The following is a 20,908-nucleotide window of genomic DNA, read 5'->3' on the forward strand; positions in this document are numbered from 1 at the left end:
AAAGAATTTATCCAGTTTATTCAGAAACAGTTGTGTTTACCTTTAGTTTAATAGGCACATCTGTTAAAGCACTCAGTTTATCTCTTTCCAAAGTAAGTTAAGTCATATGCACGAAAGAAGAAATCTAGTGGTTTAACCAGTACATACTCTGGGCTAGAGGAATTTTAACTACTGAATTCACAAGTTAATTGCAATTATAAAAGTACCGGATTTTACTGTGTATGTATGTTGGAGGACCAAAATAATTTTTGGACAGTTGTATCCTTTCTGTTTTCCATTGTATTTTGTTGATCCTTTTCATTACAATGTTCTTTAATAAGAAAAGGAAGAGGTATTTTGAAGACTATTGTACTAGTTATTATAAAGTGGTTTCATTAAGGATTCCAAAGTAAAGCAAGTGCATCATGTTTCTGTTTCAGGTCTTAATTGCATGTTTCATTGCTATGAAATCCTTATTTTATTGTAATAACTTGAGGGGGGCGAGGGGAAGGGTGAAGGGGAGATGAGATTTAAGAGGTCTGTATTTTGCATGATTTATTTTCTTTTTTTTTTTTTTTTTGCTTAGTTATTGAGAATGTTTATAGTACCCTGAGGGAGTTGGACTATGTAGTCAAAGAAGCGTCTGATACCTTGGAATGCAGAATTGAAAGAATTCTGGAGGATATGTCGAACACTGCTCTGATAATTTTGCCAGAAGATGAACCTATAGATGTGCTTTCTTTCCTGGAACAGATAGAAAAGCTTGCTATCTCTGCTGCTCACAAGCTATCTCAGTAGGTTTATTAATTGCACAGATTTGAAGGCCATATTTGGGAGGGATTATTTACATATTACTTTTTTGTGCATAGAGAGTTTACTTTTAAAATTTTATTGTAACAGAATGCTAGTCTAAAGCAAAATGATAGTCTCAGGATGCAGGGGCGAAACTCACAAGTATCTTGAATACAGCAGATATAAAAGTGTTTAGCATTTCATATTTTACTTCTTATGGCATTCTGATCAGTAGCAGGAAACATGAAGACAGGTAAGACTTGAAATCTCATCCCCATATTAATTGCTTGATTCTTAATGCTAGCTAGCTAATGTAAGACTTCCCATTCTCCCACTGCTGCAAATTTTTTTTGCCTATGCTTATTTTCCAGGTCATAGCAAAATAGTTCAGTTCTCCTTCAAGAAGATATCTATGCTAATTGTGCAAAATAAGATACTTTCTATTTGTTTTTTATAATTCTGATTTCACAGATTATCTTACTGCGTCATCGTGATAAGCCAGTTTTGTTAACTATAGCTGGAAAATAGCTTTTTTTTTCTTTAATTGTTACGAAGTCCAGTTGAATCAGATGTAACAGAATCTGACAAATGGGTTTCTTGATAACCTGCGTATCTTAATGTCTTACATTCTCTGTATGCCCAAGCAATAGGAACAAACTGAAAAGTATAAGGGCATTTACCTGCACATACAATTCTTCACAGTGCAGTGGGACTTGGGCAGTGTGCCTGGAAAATAACCAAGGGTGTTCCTTATGTTTGATTCCCTGTGAGTGACTGTAAGGTTGTTTTTGTAGACAGAGTCAGCAAGTGGAATGCTCTGTGAACGAACTGGTAGATATTGTTAAGCACAGGCTGAAAGCAGGTGTTGGAAGAACTCTGGAGGTAAGACCTCTACAGTGTAAAAAGTAACCTTTTATAACATAGATACTTGATATTTCACTTACATGCTGGACAATACGGTATTTGCCTAAGAATTTCCCTTTCACTTTTCAGGATTCATACACCTGTACACATCTTGACATGAAACAGAAAACACGCTGCCAAGAATGCCTGTCCTGTAGTTACTATAATCTGATGGGACAGGTTTGTCAGAAGAATACTGACTCCTTGGTCAGATGTGAGTCTGTCTTTTTCAGACACGTCTAATTTTTTAATATCACTTCAAGATTTTTTTTTACCAAGTAAAAAATATAACCTCACTTAAATATTATATTTATTTAGGCACGAAGATTTCTTTAGAATCCTTAAGACATCGATTGCGTGTTGTTGACTCTAGGTATCAGATGACAAAGTTTCTAGAGACACAGAAGGCTCCTTTGTTCAAAGCTGAAATTCAACTGGCTATTCCAAATGTTGTCTTGAGACCAAGTCTCGAAGATATTCAGGTAACAAAATAGTTGCACATCTCAGTCGTTTATGGTAAAACATTTCTAAATGCATTGTTTTAAAACAACACGTGCAGGTTTAATCTGGTATAAGAACTAAAAGGAAAGGAAAAAAAGATTAAAAGTCACTTGAGTTCGTGACATCACTGGATGCTAAGGACACGAAGCCACTGATCAGGTTTGTTATGCAGGCCAGTAGAAGGAACTGTTTTCTTAAAATCTCAGTAACTCACATTCACAAACCTCTAGTTAGAGGCAAACATTTCAAAGTAAATGCAAAAATAAAAATGAATGCCATTGATACTACCTGATTTGACTTCCTAGTCTCCTTAAACTCTTTCAGAATATAAAACAATATTATTAGTTTAAACTGTCATTCATGAATCAGCATTCTGCATAGTGAAATGGAAAGAAAAACATTACCAGCCTGAAGCCCTAAACTGTGAAAACATTTGAACACTCATTTAAAATTATAATAATTCAGCAAAATTCTTACACACATACTTACAATCTCCTTTGAGGTCTGAAATTATTCACAAAGTACTAGTAGTTTATGGTGTTGATTTGTGGAGTTTTCATTTAGCATTGTCACTGTCAATATCAGTAGTTGAATTATTTCTCAGATTTCATTTTCAGCCTTCACAGTATTGGCAGTGAGAAATCAGACCACAGAGTGTAATTTTAAAATTCCATAGATATAAGAAGTTATATAATAATTTATATAGATGCCTGTATAGATTATAGACTATACCATCACAAATTCAGACAAATGTATTCAGGCATTCTGAAATGAATGTGAAAACTATTATTATTAATAATAAATAACTAAGTTTATAACCAGGTTAAGGGGAAATAGTACTATAATTAAGTTTTGATCCCCAGTGATTCAAGATTATTGTTCGTAAAGGTCTCTTATATTCTTGTTTGAAAACCACATAAACGTAGAAGGACTGTGATAAAGCTTTATGGAGTATTCTTTCCTCTTACAAAATGTATTTTGGGTGATGTTACTTCATGCTTATTAGAATATTTCCTGTAAAGATAGAGATATAATTTTTCTGTTTTTCTATTTGGAGGATCCCTCCCCTCCCCTTGTTTGTCATAATCTCTCTGTGTGTTCAAGATGAATGTTTTGCTGTTTTTAGAGTGCTGTAAACAAAGCAGTAAATATCATATTATCAATAGCCAAAGATATCCCCCTGTGGAAATTTGCTTCCTTACATCATAAACAGCAGCAAGTGAGTACTTTATTTTGATTATTTAAAAAATTTAGTATTTTGGTTAACGTTTCCTAATCTTATAAGAACATGTTCTGTATTGGTACTTTGACTTGTAATCTGGTGCATCCTCTTGTTAAGTGAAAGAGTTTTTAATCTCTGTACTAAGTAATTGAACATAAGAATAATAATTCATAAACCTGGTTTGGTGGTTTCTAATACTAAAATAAAAAATTGCTTTAAAATCTTTTCAATCTGCTGTTCAAGTATGATGATGATAGAGTAGATAATGTGTGAAAACTAATATTATCCATGGGTACTACTAGCTGAGTATATATTATTATCAGTCTTCCCAGGCAAAAACTATGTTTTAAATTAAACTTTCAGACTGCATACAGTACCTATAATGCTACAGTAAATACAATATAAATATTTTAACTGGCATTAAAATGAACACTAAAACCTTGTGAAGGTCTGAGGTATAAATAGGAACTGGAATTTCTTGAAGTACAGAAATGCACAGTAATGGTAATCAAATGGCCTTAGTTCTCTCCTTTGGTAATGGAATACAGATCTATGTAGATCTGTGCTGAAAAATGTCTTTGTAAAAATATCTTCCCATTTCATCGATCTAATATGAAAAACAGATCAGCTCATTTCAATGAAAAAAACCCATTCAAGTCCTGCAAATAAATAATAAAAAAAACGAACTAGGAAGGAGTGGGTTGAATTCAGTTTCCTCAAGCAGAATTGTTTGTTTATTTCCAAGCAACCAACCCTCCACTGCCTCCAGGGCTTTTTTTGGCCAAAAATGGGTATGGATTATAATTCCACACTAAAGAAAGCAGGAAGACCTGAGCAGTTGTGTAGGATCAGGAAACAGCACAGTTGTACTTGTCCATGATGCATATTTGACAGATGTCATTCAGAGATGATTAATATAGAGCTCCACATGGCAAATTTTTATAAAAATTTTTATAAGATCTAGCTTTAACACTAGAACTATAGCTCTGTAAAAATCCAAGCTAAGAACAGGGAGTTGCCTTGTGGATGCTTTCTCTGCACTTTCTCTCTGTTCTTAGAAGTACTTATTGTGTGTGCATTATTGGGCATTCCATAATGTAAAAAGAATAAATAAAACTACTGGACATATGTTTTTTCTTGTTTAATTTATACCAGATTGAACAAGCTGTCGCTGTAGAGCTAGGTGATGAGAGCAAACTCACCAGGATGGTGGCACTGAAACCTTTAGACAAGCAGATCATCGAGCATAAGGATGTAAACAAAGTGGTGATCCAGCTAAATACAATTATTTTATCTCTTAAAACTGAAGCATCGGATCTCCTGAACAGCTTTTCTGAATTTTCAGGCATCTGGAACAAGGTTAAATACGTATTTAATAAAATATGTTGCTGTATTTTGAAATCTTCTAAATCAGCTGGTTTGGGTTGCATAAAGAGCCTGTGTGCTAAGTAAGAAGCATGGGTTTCATGATAGAATCCATAGAGCCGTAATGCATCCTCTGTCTACTCTTTTGTTGACCAGAGTTTGTAATTCTTTACCAATTAAACTATATACGGAAGAAAACAGAAGAATAAAAAAGAATGTTGAAGCATAAATAAGCTTATGCTCTCATATGCTTCTGCATCTTTCTCACAGGATCTTGTCTGCATAGGTTATAAAAAAGAATAATTTAGCAGAATATCTGAGAAATTGCAGACTACAAAACTACTCCTGAATATTAAACTGACTAGTTCTCCTTCAGCAGCCACTGCTGAAAACAGCTTTTCTGTTTCTTCACAAAAATGATAAACTAAATCTAGGAAATCTTTCCAGTAATAAGGATTGCAAAGCAGAAGTGAATCTGGACTGATGGAGTTGTCTTCATTAGGAAGTAGGTCCAGTCGCATAAATGGTAAAGCTCTGAGGAGTGTTTTGGCAGGAAATATTTCATTAAATAAAACCTTGTGTACGTTCTGACTAGTGAAATACAACTCTCTGTGGATGAACAACTACTGGTCTGACCTATCAAAGATACTTTAGTCAGGCTGAGAAACAAGCAATCAGAACAGTTGTAATCTTATCTTTGTAACTGCTCACTATTTTTAACTTCCCCTTCCTAAACCAACTCACAGGTGACCACGTGCCCAAAGCTGGCTCTTTTGTAGTTAGAGTTCAGGCTAAGACAGGGCATTTCACCTTGTCATCCTTTCTAGGGTTCCAAATCTTAATGCTTAGTTACCTCAGTTCTTGGAGATACTGTTAGAGCTAACTGCATGTTGATGGTATGTCATTTCACCCAGACAAGACACAATCAGATCGGATGATGCAGTAGCATGATAATGTTTCCTTTTTACTAAAATCTTCTAAAATAGTAAAATAGTCAATTAATCTGCTCCTTAACCTTAAAGTTCCACAGGATTTGGCACTGTTTCTCCCCCCCCCTGTTTTTATAATCGCTGTGGGACCACTGGGAACTGTCACTGGTAACTCATTATTGGCCAGAGAAGCCGTAACAGCTTCTCAGGAACCTCACAGTGCAGACTGTAAATGAACATCATTGAGCTGAGTGAAGATCATTTGTCTGTAACTGAATTGAGAATCTAGCACATTTGTTGAGCTGGTGACAGTGAAGTTCTCACCTCTGCAGAGACTGGCCTGCCTTAGCACTGAGCATTCTTCTTTTTCCTCTGTTGCCCTTAAGCAAGCTTCAACAAGCTAAATGCTCATTCTTCCCTTAGATCTATCCTTCCCTGCCAAACTGTGCATTCTCTGAATGGCCAGGCCATTTGTAGCTAGAAATTGCAGTTAAATATACTGTTTCAGGAAGAGTGAAGATGGCTGAGTACAATTACTACCATTTATATACCTGTTAGAGAATGTGAGCTGCTTTTGGGGGTTTGCAGACAGAAGGGAGACTGGGAAGGAAATATTTCCAACAAAGATTTAGCAGCTACATTGTAAATTTTGTGGTAATGTTTGGATGGATAAAGGATATCCTGATCTGTGTCAATTTTTGAGTTACAGATAGATTTCAAGTGCTTTAACGAGTGCTGTACAAAGAGTAAGAGTCAGGAAAAGCAGTTCTAGTGAAATAATTTGATTTTAATGCTTATATCTCACGCTCTTTTAGAGAGGGGACATTTGTGTTTGCACCGTACATCAGACAAGTGTGTCCTCTGTAGGTTATTGTAATACCAATGCTAAATAATAATTTAAATAAACATCTTTTTTTATAGGATCCAGAGGAAAAAGTGAGGGAATTTATAGATACCAAACCAACAATGGCTGAATTCCAAACTCAAATCAGATACTTTTCTGTAAGTATTACATCTTTGATAAAAATGAACTGTTTGGAGAAATTGTAGTGAAATTAAAAGCTGAACACTTGTGTTTGTCTTAGCAATTAGAAATGCAAATCAGAGAACTGCCAAATCACTGTGTACTGGAATCAGTGGATCTTACAACAGAGTCATTGAAAATAGCTTTAATTAAAAAAGACAAAGAACATTTGGATTAGCTTTGAATAAAAAGTCTGCCACAGATATGGATGAAATTTATTCATTCATTGAAAATGTTAGCAAGAGATTAAGCAGACCTATCCATGACCTTGATGATGTACGGGGAGCAATGGAAGCACTAAAGGAAATTCGAGAGAATGAGATTAAAATTGACATGACGGTTGGACCTATAGAAGAATCTTATTCTGTGCTTCACAAATACAATCTGCTTTTTCAAGATGGAAATACAGAAAGAGTTGATGGATTGGCTTATGCCTGGAAGAACCTAAACACACAGGTATCATAGCTGTATTATTTCTCAAATCATATATATAGCAAAGCTATTGTCAGCCTTTTAAATGTTGAAATGCTAGAACAAAACTATTTTCTTACTTTTTCCCTGCCTCTGTTATGCCTCTTTTTCCTCTTTGTCTGCACATAGGCACTGCAGGTTGAGGACTTGCTGCTGAAGGTACAACCAGACATGAAAACAGATTTACTGAGTGGTGTTCAAAGATTCCAGACTGATACTGCAGAATTTTACAAAGATTATGATGAAAAGTAGGTGACCTGTGATGCAATACAATTCTACTACAATTGTTCAAAAATGGTGTATCTAAAAGGCTTCAGAAAATAAAGACAGCACAGCCTCAATGTATATATGACAGCCGAAAAAACCCCCTAATTTCAGAATAATGTAAGATGGGCAGATACTCTTCCTGTCACAGATTCATTCGCATAATTTCAATGCTGGAGTCAGTGAAATTCCAGAAGAGTTAATAGGTTGGGGAGAAAAACTCAAATTCTCAATCCAGATCCAAATTTAAAGATTTTTTTGGTATTCTAAACTCAACAAATAGCAGATATTTAAGTGTGTAAGTAGTGCCTTGAATGTGGCTGGATATTCCAGTTCTGGGTATTTCTAAGTTCACTGAGTCTCAATCAGTCTTACTTCTAAGCTTACTTTGGCTTTTTTTTTTTTAATTTAAATTGTGGAGTATTTGTGCTTCGTTCAACACTTCTACATTAGCAAGAAAGGAGAGACAGAATTTGGCTTGCTGTGATCCATTATGCTATGATCCATTACACAAACATGCACGGTGTGTGTTTTTTGGCAATGAAGTTCACATCAGCAGCTGACCCTAGGCGTGCGCTGCACACCTATAGCCCGTGGGCAGTGTGAAGCAGCTTTATGTACAGTCTCTGTAGGCTGCCTTGCTGTTATGAACAGAATTCAGTGCACACATAGAGCACGCACCCCTGGAGAGTCTTGGAGAATATATACTTTTCTCCTAGGGCAGGTGCTTCTGCATTGATGTTACAAGCAGTATGGTCCAAATGGTAACCGGGTGCTTGGCTTCAGCCTTTGCTTCACCAGGAGTGAAACTTCTTGAAGGCACACTAGCAGTGTCTTTGAGTGCAAGCTTCAAGACTCCAGCTATAGACACAAGGTGACTTGGCACCTAAAAGGAACCTACTAGAGCACCAAGTTGCTAATGTGGATGCATGCCTAGTGCTGCCTGCAGTTTTGCTCTTGGAGTCGTCCGGAGGAATTCGTGGAAACACCCTGTGGCTGCTAATGGTTGCAGGGACCCTGACGTCGTCCCCCCTCCTAGAAGTTCAGCTGCCTGGGGTCAGGGCCAACGTAGATCTAGTACCTCTGAGGGCTTCCCCCTCCCTTTGGCGACAGAGCACTCCCACGCAGCTCTGCTGGGAGGCCTCAGCAAGGCTGACACCCCTTCCTGTGGGATCTGCTTTTAAGCTGAGGCTTCACTGCTTAACCCCCTGACCTACAACTCCAGCTCTGTCACAGCTACGCCTGAGCCTGGCCATGGGCCCTACTGAACTGAACCTGGATCCTAATGCACAGACTCATTTCTCAGCCCAATCTCAGAACAGTCTGGTAACCATTGAACTGTGTCTTACCCTGGTTAGCTTCGCTGGACCTGCTCCTGACCCTGACTTGCTGACTCACCTTCCCTGCTTGACCTTGCTCCCGTGTAATTATTGTGGACTTGTCTAAAGATCTGGGCTCTCATTTGAACCTGACTGCCATCCCAGGCCTGTCCTGCTGTCCTTGCTCAGGTACTATGGGACCAGGCCCTCGTTGCCTCTGCTGACCGTGTTACTGCTTTCACCTCCAGGTTTCATTTTCTTTGCCAAGCAGCCACCCCACACTGCTCTCTGATGGCCATCTGCCTGTATTTCCTTCTAGAAATAACCATGGCACAACAGAAGATGACACACTTACAGTTCTCATCCCAAAATATTATGATACAGCCAAGAAGTGGTTCCAGGCATGAGAGTTGGGGATTACACCCAGTCCTGCAGCTGAGATGTACTCATTAGGGCAAAATCCTATTTTTTCTGTTACTTTTCTGAGTGCTTAATTATGGTTCTAGTACCAGCTACCAGTTTTCACCCCTGAATTAGGTACCTGCTGTCTTTCCATTTTTAAGAATATAAATGAAACGAATCATTAAAATCTATTTTACAAAAGAAATGGGAGAATAACAAAGACAAAACATTTGTAGATCTTTTTAGCTGTTGGTAATATGTATGGTGACCTAGATGAATTTTATTATTAGAAAATAAATTGGACTTTCTTTCCAAGTCTACTCAATGTGTAATGTTGGGACACTGAATATACTTTGCATTTTCTCTTTCAGTCTCTTTTGTGAAAATTTCTGGAAAAAAAAGTTAGAAAATATTAAATACTGTTCAGTAAGTAAGGTCTGGGTTCTATTGTGCTGTTTTGTGAAACCTGTATTGTTGATACTTGCGCTGAATTTATTTTGTTTTTTACAGGGGCCCCGGTGAGGAGAATGTTCCTCCCCATGAAGCAAGTGACAGATTACAGATCTTTCAAGCCAAATTTGATGAACTATGGAGGAAGTATATATCCCTTTCTGGTGGGGAAGAATTATTTGGTCTTCCCGTCACAGGTAGTTTCTCAAAGGATATGAATACCTGGTCCTAGGCTATTAGATTTTTCTTGTGGGTCCTGCTAAATGCATTCACTGCTGGATTCATTGTAGAAAAATTCCTTGCAGTAAATTATTATTGTCTTTCCTATGAAAAGCAGCTGTGTGAAACTGGCTCTCAGTCTGCACATACATAAACATCAGGTGGAAAAATATTGCACTGTTCCGTGTATCTCAGGGTCCAGCTGCTTAGCTCGCTAGCTTTTTCTGTTCAGAGCTAAGCGCATCTCATGCCTGTATTCTTCCATGTCCAAATTTGGGAAATGTTGCTGAAATATTCAAGTTGTCCCTGCTCCAGATATATAATGAATTCCCTTGGGCTGTGCAACTGATCTGTAATTTCCTTATGTCTCCTAGTCAGACATACTTCAAGTTTGGAAGACCATGGTGTGAATTAAAGTTGCAGCAGAATGTATGATAAGCACTTTAATTTTTACATACTCAATTCAGTAGGTTTTCCTGTCTGAAGGTGTATGCAATAATCACAATGTATTCAACCAGGAATTCCCAAAGATATGAAAGAAACTAAACAAAACATTTCTGTTAAGGACGTCCATTTTAAATACTTTTATTGTGTAACATATCCTATATTTTTATTTTGAAAATATACCCCCCATCCCCAACCTCTGCCTTTTAAGTAAATAGTGAAAATTGAGATGGGGGATATTTTACTTCCCGTCTAAACCTACAGTGTATTCCTTTGCCATTTCAGCTACTTTTTCAACATTATCTCCCTCACAGAGATAGGTGCAGCACCTCCCTTATAAGATTACATCTACCATTATAGAAGAATATTTATTAAAAAATCAGCAATCTAACTAATTACTGTGCATCAAAATCTGGTGTTCTCATATAATGTAACAGGAAAAGTTTGTCTTGCTAGACACTATCTAAAAGACTGCAAGTCTGATGGCATACATTTATTAAATACCAATTTTAGAAATACATGGATTTTTATGTTCATGAATACAGTTCTACCTAATTAACATTCACAAATTTCTTATTTTAAAATTTGAAACAGAGTATCCTGAACTGCACAAAATTAAACGTGAGCTTTCATTGCTTCAGAAACTGTACAGTCTTTATAATTCAGTAACTGCTAATATTGATGGATACAATGAAATGCTTTGGAATGATTTAAATATTGAAAAAATTAACAATGAACTTCTGGATTTTCAAAACAAGTAAGTTATTTGCTGAAGTGCATACAATTTTTATTTCTCAGCTCTCTGTGTTAATTAGCTTGTGAAAATTGGTCTGAGGGGCAAAAATCTGTTGGTTTATTTCAAGCTTGGGCTTGCTCAAGTGCTCAGCGCAGCTGCACTCCTTGCAGACTGCAGTGCAATACGCAGCTAATGCGTGACCTTACTTAGCTCAGTCTGCGAGTCACTTCAGGCTTGTTGGGGTTTATCGATGTGGTAGGTTGTAGATTGTTTAATAAATAAGGTGCATAAACCTGTGGCAAGGTGGTTGTAAGTATAAATAACCTTCGTAGCTGATCTTCATATATTACCTTCTCAGTGATTTAGTTTACAGCTTGTTAGTCCGTGATGTTGGACAGAATTTTGAAGTTACTGTCTAATTCTGCACATTTGTAATGACTTAAATTGTTATTTCAAGAAGGGTAGGTAGCCACACTAAATTCTGAGGAGTTATTTATGAGGTTTGAGAAGAATAATGTTTTCCACATTACATGTAAAATGTAATGCTTTACTGGAGTCAGAGGAATTTTTCTACTGTGTTGGTAAAGATGCACCTTTGGTTTTTCAACAGCCATGGCTGGGTCTGCAAGATTTCCATGACCCAGCTTGTTACTTGTCTCCCCTCTAAGGGAGGGGCTCATGAACCTACAGGATTTGGGTTGTTTCCCCTTTAAACTCTGATTCCTGGCACTGGAGTATGGACAGAATTGCTAGAAAAGGAGAATTTTGTTACATCCAAAAGTGGAGAGTCTATATGCAGGTCTTAAGTATTCTGTGCATCCATTCCTTTAGAGTAGTTATCTGTGCCTGTCTATGTTTTAGTCTTAATGGGAATTACAAAATATACATGGGAACCAAATTACATGCAAAAGGTTGAGAATAAATACGGAATATTTTTATCCTGTGCATATCTATTGGAAAAAAAGATGTGAACTCTCTCTGTTTTGTTTTTTTCTTTTATTATTTTTGTATAAGAGTTTTCTTCACCTCTTTACACAGTGGCTCTGATCACTTTCTTAGTGAGTTCTGTCGAGACAAGTTCATATTCAATATAAAGAGCTTTCTCTTCTGTGGAGCCTCACTTCTGGAACAGCCAGTGCGTGTGTCTGTCTGCTTCACCAGTAATTCTGATCAGCTTTTGATTTTGGATTCTTCAATGTGACCTGAAAGAGTCTTCGCTTACATTTTGGTATTATTTAAGAGATTGAGATAAAATCTGTGTTTTTCATCTCATCCCAAATCTTTGAAAAGCATCGGAAAGGTTACTTGTGCTCAGGCTTTTGAGTAATACAGTATTTTGACTGTGTCACCATTTTACCAGGGTCCATTTCTGTACACACTGAAGGAGTGAGGTGGAGATTTTCTTCTTTTTCTAGAAAAACTGAGTGAACTGTCCTCTAATCATCAATTTGGAAAAAACTCTTCTTCTTTTTTTTTTTTTTTTTTTTTTAAATAATAATAGTAAAAGTAAATGTATGTGAAATATATATACTTCTGCATTTGGACAATATCTGTAAGTCTTGATCTCATTTCAATAGAATTCTGTAATCTGCATCATCATTTTTTCTATAGTTAATTATATTTTACAGGTTTGTAGGACTCTCTTTATGCTTCCTTCTCCTGGAACTCTGAAGGAAGCCATTGCATGACAATGAATGACTTTGGAAAGTTATGTGTTTCTCTTTTTACTTCACATGTGACTTTTTTCCCGTTCAAGTGTTGAGCTCTATTTGGAGCAAGGTGATCAACAATAGGCAGTGAATACTTTTTTGTAATAAAAGTCTAACCCAGTACTATCCTTCCTTTGGTAGGCTTGCTAGAATTATTGCATCAAGCTATTCTCTTTAAAGCTGAATAAGTTTAAAGAGTGTTCAGGGAGTACCCACAGAAATAACTAAGATGGTATACTGTGTTATGAAAGGAGCAGGAATACTGGAAATACAATGAGTGTTTTAGAGTAATTGTAAAGATATGCATAGTTCTTTACTTTAATGTTCTTTTTTGCTACCCCTTTTAAAAATAGTAATATAATAGAAAACCTAGAATTGTGAAAAGAAGAATCACAAAAATAAATGGATTTATTTTCACCTACAGTTAAAAATAGATAAAAAGGGTAAATATTTAGAGAAAACACATGCGGTAGAGAACATTATAGAAGTTTATAGTAACAGCTAGAGAGAATTTTCGCTTTATGTTTTACCTTGATATAGTGTAAAGAGAATGTCCAGTAAATTTAAGAAGGAAATTTAAACCTGATCAATAGAGTAGTTTTTTAACATAGTGTGTAACTGATGGAACTTGCTGTTAGAAGGTATCACTGAGACTAAGATAAAGAAAAAAGGTATCTGTATAAAAAAAAAAAAAAAAAAAGCAGTATTTATTACCAAGCTAAGAGATCCCATTTCCCATTGCCAGCCTAAGACAAAGTTTGTAAGAATGTTACTTTTTCTGCCTCAGCATGGAAGTAGCCCGGAACCGCCTCTTAAAACCTTATCAATACATGGCAGAGTAAACTTTTCTATTCTGCAATGTTTTTCTCTAGCATATTTAATACTACCTGTTGTTGGATTGAAGATGAAAGACTACAGTGATTATTGTAGTGCCATGACAGTATGCATGTGTTCATCTACCTCTTACCAGCAGGCAGTGAAGAATTCACACATACTCCAGCGTTGTGTGACAGATCTGATTTTGGGCTGAAGAAATTTTTCATTATGGGTTGGTTTTACGCAGCTTTTAATTTCTGCTATTGAGCTGTAAGAGAACTACTGTCAGTCTTTGGTCCATGGCTTTGGCAGATGAAAATTGGCATGACTTGTTGGAAGCAAGTGGAACTGTGACAATTTACAGCACAAGAGGTTTTTCAATTTTTTTTTCATCTTGAATTGTGCATGAAGGAAGATTTTTCTTTAGATATCTTTCATACAAACTAGGTATAAAATAGGACTTGTTTGATTGAAACAGAAGTATTTTTCACTTTGCAAGCAGGTCAGTTTTAGTTTAGGATGTACTTTATTATACTTGAAAAAATAATGTTGCTTAATCTTTTTCCCCCTTTACACAATCAGATGCATTTTCAAATTTTTGATAAAACAATGACACTGCAAAAGCTTAAGTTCAGACATGGGTTCGCACATGAAATTAACCTCCTTTAATTGAAACTGAAATAGAAACCAAACCATTCTAGTAGGTTTTTTACTGTCTTTAGAAGTGTTTCAGGCCTGCAGTCAGAAACAATCAGATACGTATTATGTTGCCAGCTTGCAACTGGATTTTTATTTACAGTTTACTGGCCCACTGGTTGAAAAGTGAGAATATATTGTACTATTACAGGGCGGATTGTGATTATTAAGAATATAATATTTCTTCTTTTTTGTGCTTTTTAAAGGGTCCGTAAGTTACCGAAAGCATTGAAGGAACGGCAAGCTTTTCAAGACCTAAAAAAAATAATTGATGACTTCACAGAGAGCTGTCCTTTGCTTGAAATGATGGCAAACAAAGTATGTTCAGCTTAATAATTTGGAAATAAGATTCAATTGAACAACTCTATTGAAGACTATCTTGTATGACTATAAGATACTTTCCATAATTCTTTTTCATAGATAAAAGCAGCTATATTTATGGCAAAAATCTAGTTAGGCTTAGTTACAGAAAAGTAAAACAAAAGACTTCATAATATGATTAGAAGAACTATTAATGCTTTCAGTGGAATAGAAATCAAGACTCTTCTATTTGTTTAACAGAGACAGTGCAAAATTATGTGGTCATTCTAGTCCTAAAAATAATACAATTTTTAAAAATCTTCCCTAATTCCTATGGACTTTTCTAGGCAATGATGTCACGACACTGGGAAAGAATTGCGCAAGTAACTGGGCATCATTTTGATGTTGATTCTGAAAATTTCTCTTTGAAAAACATCATGGATGCCCCTTTATTAAAATATAAAGAAGATATTGAGGTACATGTGCCTTTCTGTTTTTTTTTTTGTAATGAATAACTTGTGATCTGGGGCTCTGTGCTTTTGAAATCCTGTTTCTAGTCAGCTTTGTAACATTACAAAAAATGGCTTTATTTGGAGCATTCTTTTCAACAGTTTGGTAGCTTGTATTAGCGTGTTAATTAGTTTATTTCCTTTTTATTCTGCAGAAGGATTAAATGGATAGATGGCATTACACTAATCCTTCCATAGAAGGAATTCTGTTGTTTTAAGAGTAGTGTGATTCCGTCATGCATCTGGTTTAGGGTCTGCTTACTTACAATTTTTTCTTCCTTTTAAATGTCTATCGGAGAGAAAAAATAGTTGATGTAAGTCTGAGCCTGTTAAGTGCTCAAAATCCCTGGAACGCAGTAGAAGTGGAGGATATAGGATTAAAGGAGAACAAGGATTTTGTATTTCAAAAGTGACTCTTCACAAGAGCACAGAGAGATAAGAAGGCTTATGTAGTGTGTACAAGCTATAAAGCTATTGCCCCCTCCGTTTTGGGGACAGTAGTTATCTTGCAAGTACATTAGCTTTATGCTTGATACCTTTTGCAGCAACAATGTATGGCTAGAAATAAAGAAGGAAAACCTCAACAGTTTCTAACTTCAATTCTGTTGTCACTTAGCTAAATCTGTGATCCCTCCAGAGTAATGACCTGATTTGTCTTGTTCCACAAAGGAACACTTCTAAGACAAAAACATGAAATCAAACCTCTGCTGTACCCTATTTCCAGACAAGAATTTAAGCCATGTGAAAGAGTCAGAGTTACAGCCTTACACTCAAGGAAAGCCTTTAAACCTGTGATGGAATCCAGGATGCTCCTGAACCTGAATTTGGGGTCCAATCTGAGTAGCTGCTCCTTTTCTCTCTGATGTAATAACTAATTTTATGACAATCCTGTCCTCACCATCTTCAAGAAGTAGCAGGCAGTCATGTTGTCCACATATGCTTTATTCTTGGACTATTTATTGTTTTTTTATTGGTAATGTGTATTTTCCTTAAACCCCTCAGTAGGTGTATTTGCCTTCAAATTTTAATGCATACAGAGAGGCAAATTCTGCCTGCAGGTTCATTGACTTAGTGAATTTTCAGAAGTGTAAGGTGCTAATACTAGTGAAGTTGGAATATAGCCTATAAAATGTTCCAGTTACAAGTAGTACTATAATATAATCTAGTTTGTAATATAATAAATTTTAGGTGTTTCAATGTATATTTTCATTAGCTAGAACTAACATGGAAGTCTGGATCTAGCCAATGAAGTTTAATTGTCTTTAAAAGTGTGCATTATATTAGCCTTAGAGGAATGTAATTTACTGGTTTAATTTTGCACAGGACATCTGCATCAGTGCTGTTAAAGAAAAGGATATTGAAGCAAAATTGAAGCACGTCATCAGTGAATGGAGTACTCATGCTTTCAGTTTTGGCCAGTTCAAAACTCGAGGAGAACTCCTTCTGAAAGGATCAGATATATTGGAGAAAATAGCTTTGATGGAAGACAGTCTCATGATATTGGGGTCACTCATGAGCAATAGGTACAAAATTTAATAAATGCACATATTGTGTAAATCTAATCAGTCCCAGAAGTAAACAGTGATCATCTTAGGTTCTTTTTCCCTTTAACTCATGTTCCTATAGGTATAATGCACCATTTAAGTCCACTGTACAACAGTGGGTTCAGAAGTTGACCAATACTGCAGAGATAATTGAGAACTGGCTTACTGTACAAAACCTCTGGATTTACCTTGAAGCTGTGTTTGTTGGTGGAGATATTGCAAAACAACTGCCTCAGGTATGTTGACTTATGATAAAAATATGTGAATGGCAATATGTTGTACCAAGAGGTTAGCCACATCACAGAGTTTACTTGCCAATGCATATAACGCATGTAAGTTTTTTTGGGCTGCACATAGGCAGTTCAGAAGAACCATTGCCGAACTGCGGTCTGTCTGGTTGAACTGCTTAGAACTTGGTCAAGCCTGCACGAACAGGACCGTTTGTAATTCAGGCTCAAATGTTCCTGTTAGCTTGCGACATCAGTGAATCATATGATAGTACAGGGCTCAGGACTACTTAATTGTACAAAACTGCTTTATCGCTTTTGCCGTATATGGAAACATCCCTTTCTCCCTGTGTGTGCATGTTTGTAGGCTCTAAGTCGTGTACAATAGAGTGACAGGTCTTCTGTATGAATTCTGTACTCGCTAGGACTCAGTGTAATGAAGTCCCACAGAACGATGCTGCAAGACTTGGGCAGCTGCATATGTGCTAATCTGTGCGAACTATTGCAACCTCTTCAAAAGGCAATTACCGCCTTCCATGATAGCAGCTGCAAAAGAGTTAAGGAATGACCTGACTTCCGGTAGGAGACAAACACCAGAAAAAGACATTCTTTCTGTTGTGTCTCCTAATGAGAGGCTTTCATGCAGTTCTAACACCACAGTTTAATAGCCCTGGATTGACCGGTGCTGTAACTGAACAAAATCATTATTATTGGGAAATTATTAAATATGAATTTATTTCAGGCTGCATCTTTTATAATTAAAGGCTTACAATTTCCAAAACTAACATTAATTTTTGTAACTTAAGTAAAGCTTTCTTAAATGTTATTTAACATAACAATACTTTTTTTTAGTTTGTGAGATATGTTTATATTGTTAATGCTTATCAGAGAATCAAGAAGCAGTTTTTGCAGATGAACAAATGCTGCAGCACAGCTGAGGCATTTGATAACTGCTAAAGCTACTTCTTACAAGGATAACGTATGAACCAGTATCCTGGAAAAAAGCAAATGTAGTCAGTATCTTTGAAGAAGGAGGAGAAGGAACAACTTGGTAGAGGAGTAATGATAGATGAGTGGGCTTAATTGCAATTCCTGGTTGAATACTGCAACAAATAACTGTCTGTAAGAACCTGGAAGTTAACAAGGAGATGAGTAACAGTCAGTGCGGATTTGTTAGGAGCAAAACCTGTCAAACAAATTAATTTATTTTTAGGGTGGGCAACAAGCTTTGTGGATAGAGGAAAACCAGTAATTGTTATATATCCTGATAGTCTTTTGGCTTGTCTCTCATAGTACCATCAGAAAATGAGTTTTAGATTGCTGGTGTGTGAAATGCAGGCAGAAAAGTGGAATGCATAAACAGCAATAACCAATAACTGGAATATTGTAACTGGTTTTGGCCAAAGAAACACATAGACAAAGTTGAGAAAGCATAGAAGAGGGTCATAAGAATAAGGAACTCTCCAGGAAGAGTGATGCACAAGAAAAGATTCAACAAACTAAGGTGGTTTGTCTTGAAGGAGAGGAAAAACTGAAGAGAAGACGTGATAAGTTTTAGAATATAAGGTTTGCTCTCAACAGGAAGAAAACAATGTGTTCTCTGTATCTATGAATATGATGAGAAGTAATTGGTGTACACATAAGGCAGATTAAGCGTAGATATTAAAACAGAGTCACCAGCAGCAAAGATTGCCTGGAGAGGCTTCTGAATCTTTAAACACAAGACAGATATTTTTCAAGAGTGGCATGGGTATGATCCTGTCTTGTCGTGGGCAAATGGCTTTGGATGGTCTCTTGAGGTCTCTTCTAGTTCTCAGATAATTTATGATCCCATTAACATTTCATTTGTTGTAGGTGAAAAAAGAGTGTTTGAAGTCAGTATACCCAGTGTATAAAAATATTTATTCTCCAGCTCTCAATATTTGAGAATTTGTCTCCCTTCACCTACAATACCTTAGAAGTGCTGCAGCTTCAGACTGCTTGTACTGGTTTTGTTTGTCAAGTATTACTACTAACAACTTACTCCTCATAACCTGTGTGGAGCAGCCATAATGTGGCATTGTGTATTGCTATTAGGAAGACTGTCATTTCTGAGAAGGCTGCTGTTTGAGTTTTCTGGTGTGTGTTGGAATCCTTTTATATGAACAATTTTGGTGCCCAACATGAAGTAAAAGACATTTCTAGAACTGTCCCATTGGACTCTTTCTCTTGCAATTTGAAGTCTGGTCATTATAAGCACCGATCACTATAAGCATGCCTATGAATATTCATATGTTAGTCCTGCAAAGAAGACTTGAACAGCAAGGGAAATATGAAACTGTTACCTTGTCTCATGGAATTCTTTAATTTTTAGAATTTGAAAAACATGAGGAAGAGCTAATGCACTTTTCATGTACTCCAGGAAGCCAGAAGATTTCAGAACATTGATAAATCATGGCAGAGAATTATGCAGAGAGCCCATGAAACATCAAACATCGTGCAGTGCTGTGTTGGAGATGAGACTTTGGCACAGTTATTACCACATTTGCTGGAACAATTGGAAATCTGTCAGAAATCACTGACTGGGTATTTGGAAAAAAAAAGGTTAATATTTCCAAGATTTTTTTTTGTGTCTGACCCTGCTCTTCTGGAAATCCTTGGTCAAGCATCTGATTCCCACACTATTCAGGTACAAGTAATAAGGCAATAATGTTCTTATGGTCGGTATTAATAAGTAACGACTATGGAGGATTTTGTTATTTACTTGAGAGAATTTATTTCACTTATGGAAAGATTTATAGAATCTTCTAATACAGGATTTAAAGGCAAAGTAAGAATGCCGTATCAGATCAGTTTATGGAGCTTTTTTTTTTCTGATTCTATTGTAGGCACATTTATTAAGTTTGTTTGACAATGTTAACCGAGTGGGATTCCATGAAAAAAACTACGACCAGATTTTATTGTTTGAATCTCAAGAAGGAGAACAGGTCAATATTATCGAACCAGTTTTAGCTCAGGTAATGAAAGTATATATTGCAGTTTTTCATTACTTGATTTAAAGAAGATTTATGTTTTAGAGACCAACAGTATCACGTCATGCTATTATTTGACTAGCTGAATGAAAACATTCCAATATAAACAGCAAGAGCAAAGGCCAGAAAGGACAGGACATTTGTGTCATTCTGTAATGATTACTTTACCTGTTTTTTCAGCAGTATTGACATGAAGTGCCAAATGCATCACATATCTCTAGAAGGGCAGTGGACCAGAAGGAGGAGAGGAAGCTTGTAAAGATTAGAGGATAACAAAGAAGGAAATAGGAGTGAGAAGGGAGAAAAGTTGTGTAAGGCTTTTTCTCCTTGTGAATTATTCATAAACTAATTCTTTAAAACTACTTTCGTGTTTATTTCAGGGCAATGTGGAATTCTGGTTAGGTCAGCTGCTGAATGGGATTAGGAAAACAATCCACACCATCATTAGACAGGCATCAATGGCCATTAGCGATTCAGGATTTAAGCTGTATGACTTTCAGGCAATGTTTCCTGCACAAATAGGACTTCTGGGAATTCAAATGATCTGGACCAGAGATGCAGAGAATGCACTGAAGAGTACCAAAACAGACAAAAAGGTAGTATTTAATGAATCTTTGGGGATTAATTAAAAACATTGTTTGGAACAGTGCATGTTGTGAAAAGTTAAAAGTAACATGTAGGAAAAAGCACAAAATGCTCGTTAAGTAACCAGAATAACAAATAAACTAGCAGGAAAACGGAATGATATAAAATGTGTTAAGAGGTTGCACCTCCTCACCATCCCCCAGCACGTGCTTTAGAATTGCTCCTAGTCCTGTGATTTCTCTGTTCTGTCAGTGCAGTCATCTTGGGCAGGGAGAATTTCTCAGTCCGGGACTATAGGGAATCTTATCCTAGTACTCTCCCAAATTCAAATTTGGAAAGAAATAAGAGCTCCCAAAATTTGGGGAAATAACTATACTTCATGGGCATTGGTCTACTGTAACAGAGTGTATTAGATTCTGCAGTTGATGAGCTCTTTTTTTAGGGAAGGGAAAGAATAGAAGCCATTTGAGGAGGTGTGGGCTTAATCTCAG

At 36.4% G+C, this 20,908-nt stretch overlaps 1 protein-coding gene across 1 annotated transcript in view; it reads left to right on the plus strand.

Moving 5' to 3' along the window:
- LOC104167388 (dynein heavy chain 5, axonemal-like) overlaps positions 1 to 20,908 on the plus strand; it is a gene marked incomplete at its 3' end in the record, with an annotated part of 39,496 nt that overhangs the window by 4,534 nt on the left and 14,054 nt on the right. The window contains exons 3-19 of the mRNA XM_009707634.1: positions 566 to 773; positions 1,566 to 1,653; positions 1,765 to 1,888; positions 1,993 to 2,156; positions 3,302 to 3,394; positions 4,553 to 4,756; positions 6,613 to 6,693; positions 6,908 to 7,171; positions 7,316 to 7,434; positions 9,682 to 9,818; positions 10,879 to 11,041; positions 14,448 to 14,559; positions 14,889 to 15,017; positions 16,374 to 16,573; positions 16,677 to 16,830; positions 19,689 to 19,817; positions 20,213 to 20,428. Coding sequence (XP_009705936.1) covers positions 566 to 773; positions 1,566 to 1,653; positions 1,765 to 1,888; positions 1,993 to 2,156; positions 3,302 to 3,394; positions 4,553 to 4,756; positions 6,613 to 6,693; positions 6,908 to 7,171; positions 7,316 to 7,434; positions 9,682 to 9,818; positions 10,879 to 11,041; positions 14,448 to 14,559; positions 14,889 to 15,017; positions 16,374 to 16,573; positions 16,677 to 16,830; positions 19,689 to 19,817; positions 20,213 to 20,428 — 2,585 coding nt within the window. The remainder of the gene's footprint in view (positions 1 to 565; positions 774 to 1,565; positions 1,654 to 1,764; positions 1,889 to 1,992; positions 2,157 to 3,301; positions 3,395 to 4,552; positions 4,757 to 6,612; positions 6,694 to 6,907; positions 7,172 to 7,315; positions 7,435 to 9,681; positions 9,819 to 10,878; positions 11,042 to 14,447; positions 14,560 to 14,888; positions 15,018 to 16,373; positions 16,574 to 16,676; positions 16,831 to 19,688; positions 19,818 to 20,212; positions 20,429 to 20,908) is intronic.

The sequence above is a fragment of the Cariama cristata genome, unplaced genomic scaffold, assembly GCF_000690535.1.
Source record: "Cariama cristata isolate BGI_N322 unplaced genomic scaffold, ASM69053v1 scaffold27969, whole genome shotgun sequence".
In the NCBI taxonomy this organism is placed as follows: domain Eukaryota; kingdom Metazoa; phylum Chordata; class Aves; order Cariamiformes; family Cariamidae; genus Cariama; species Cariama cristata.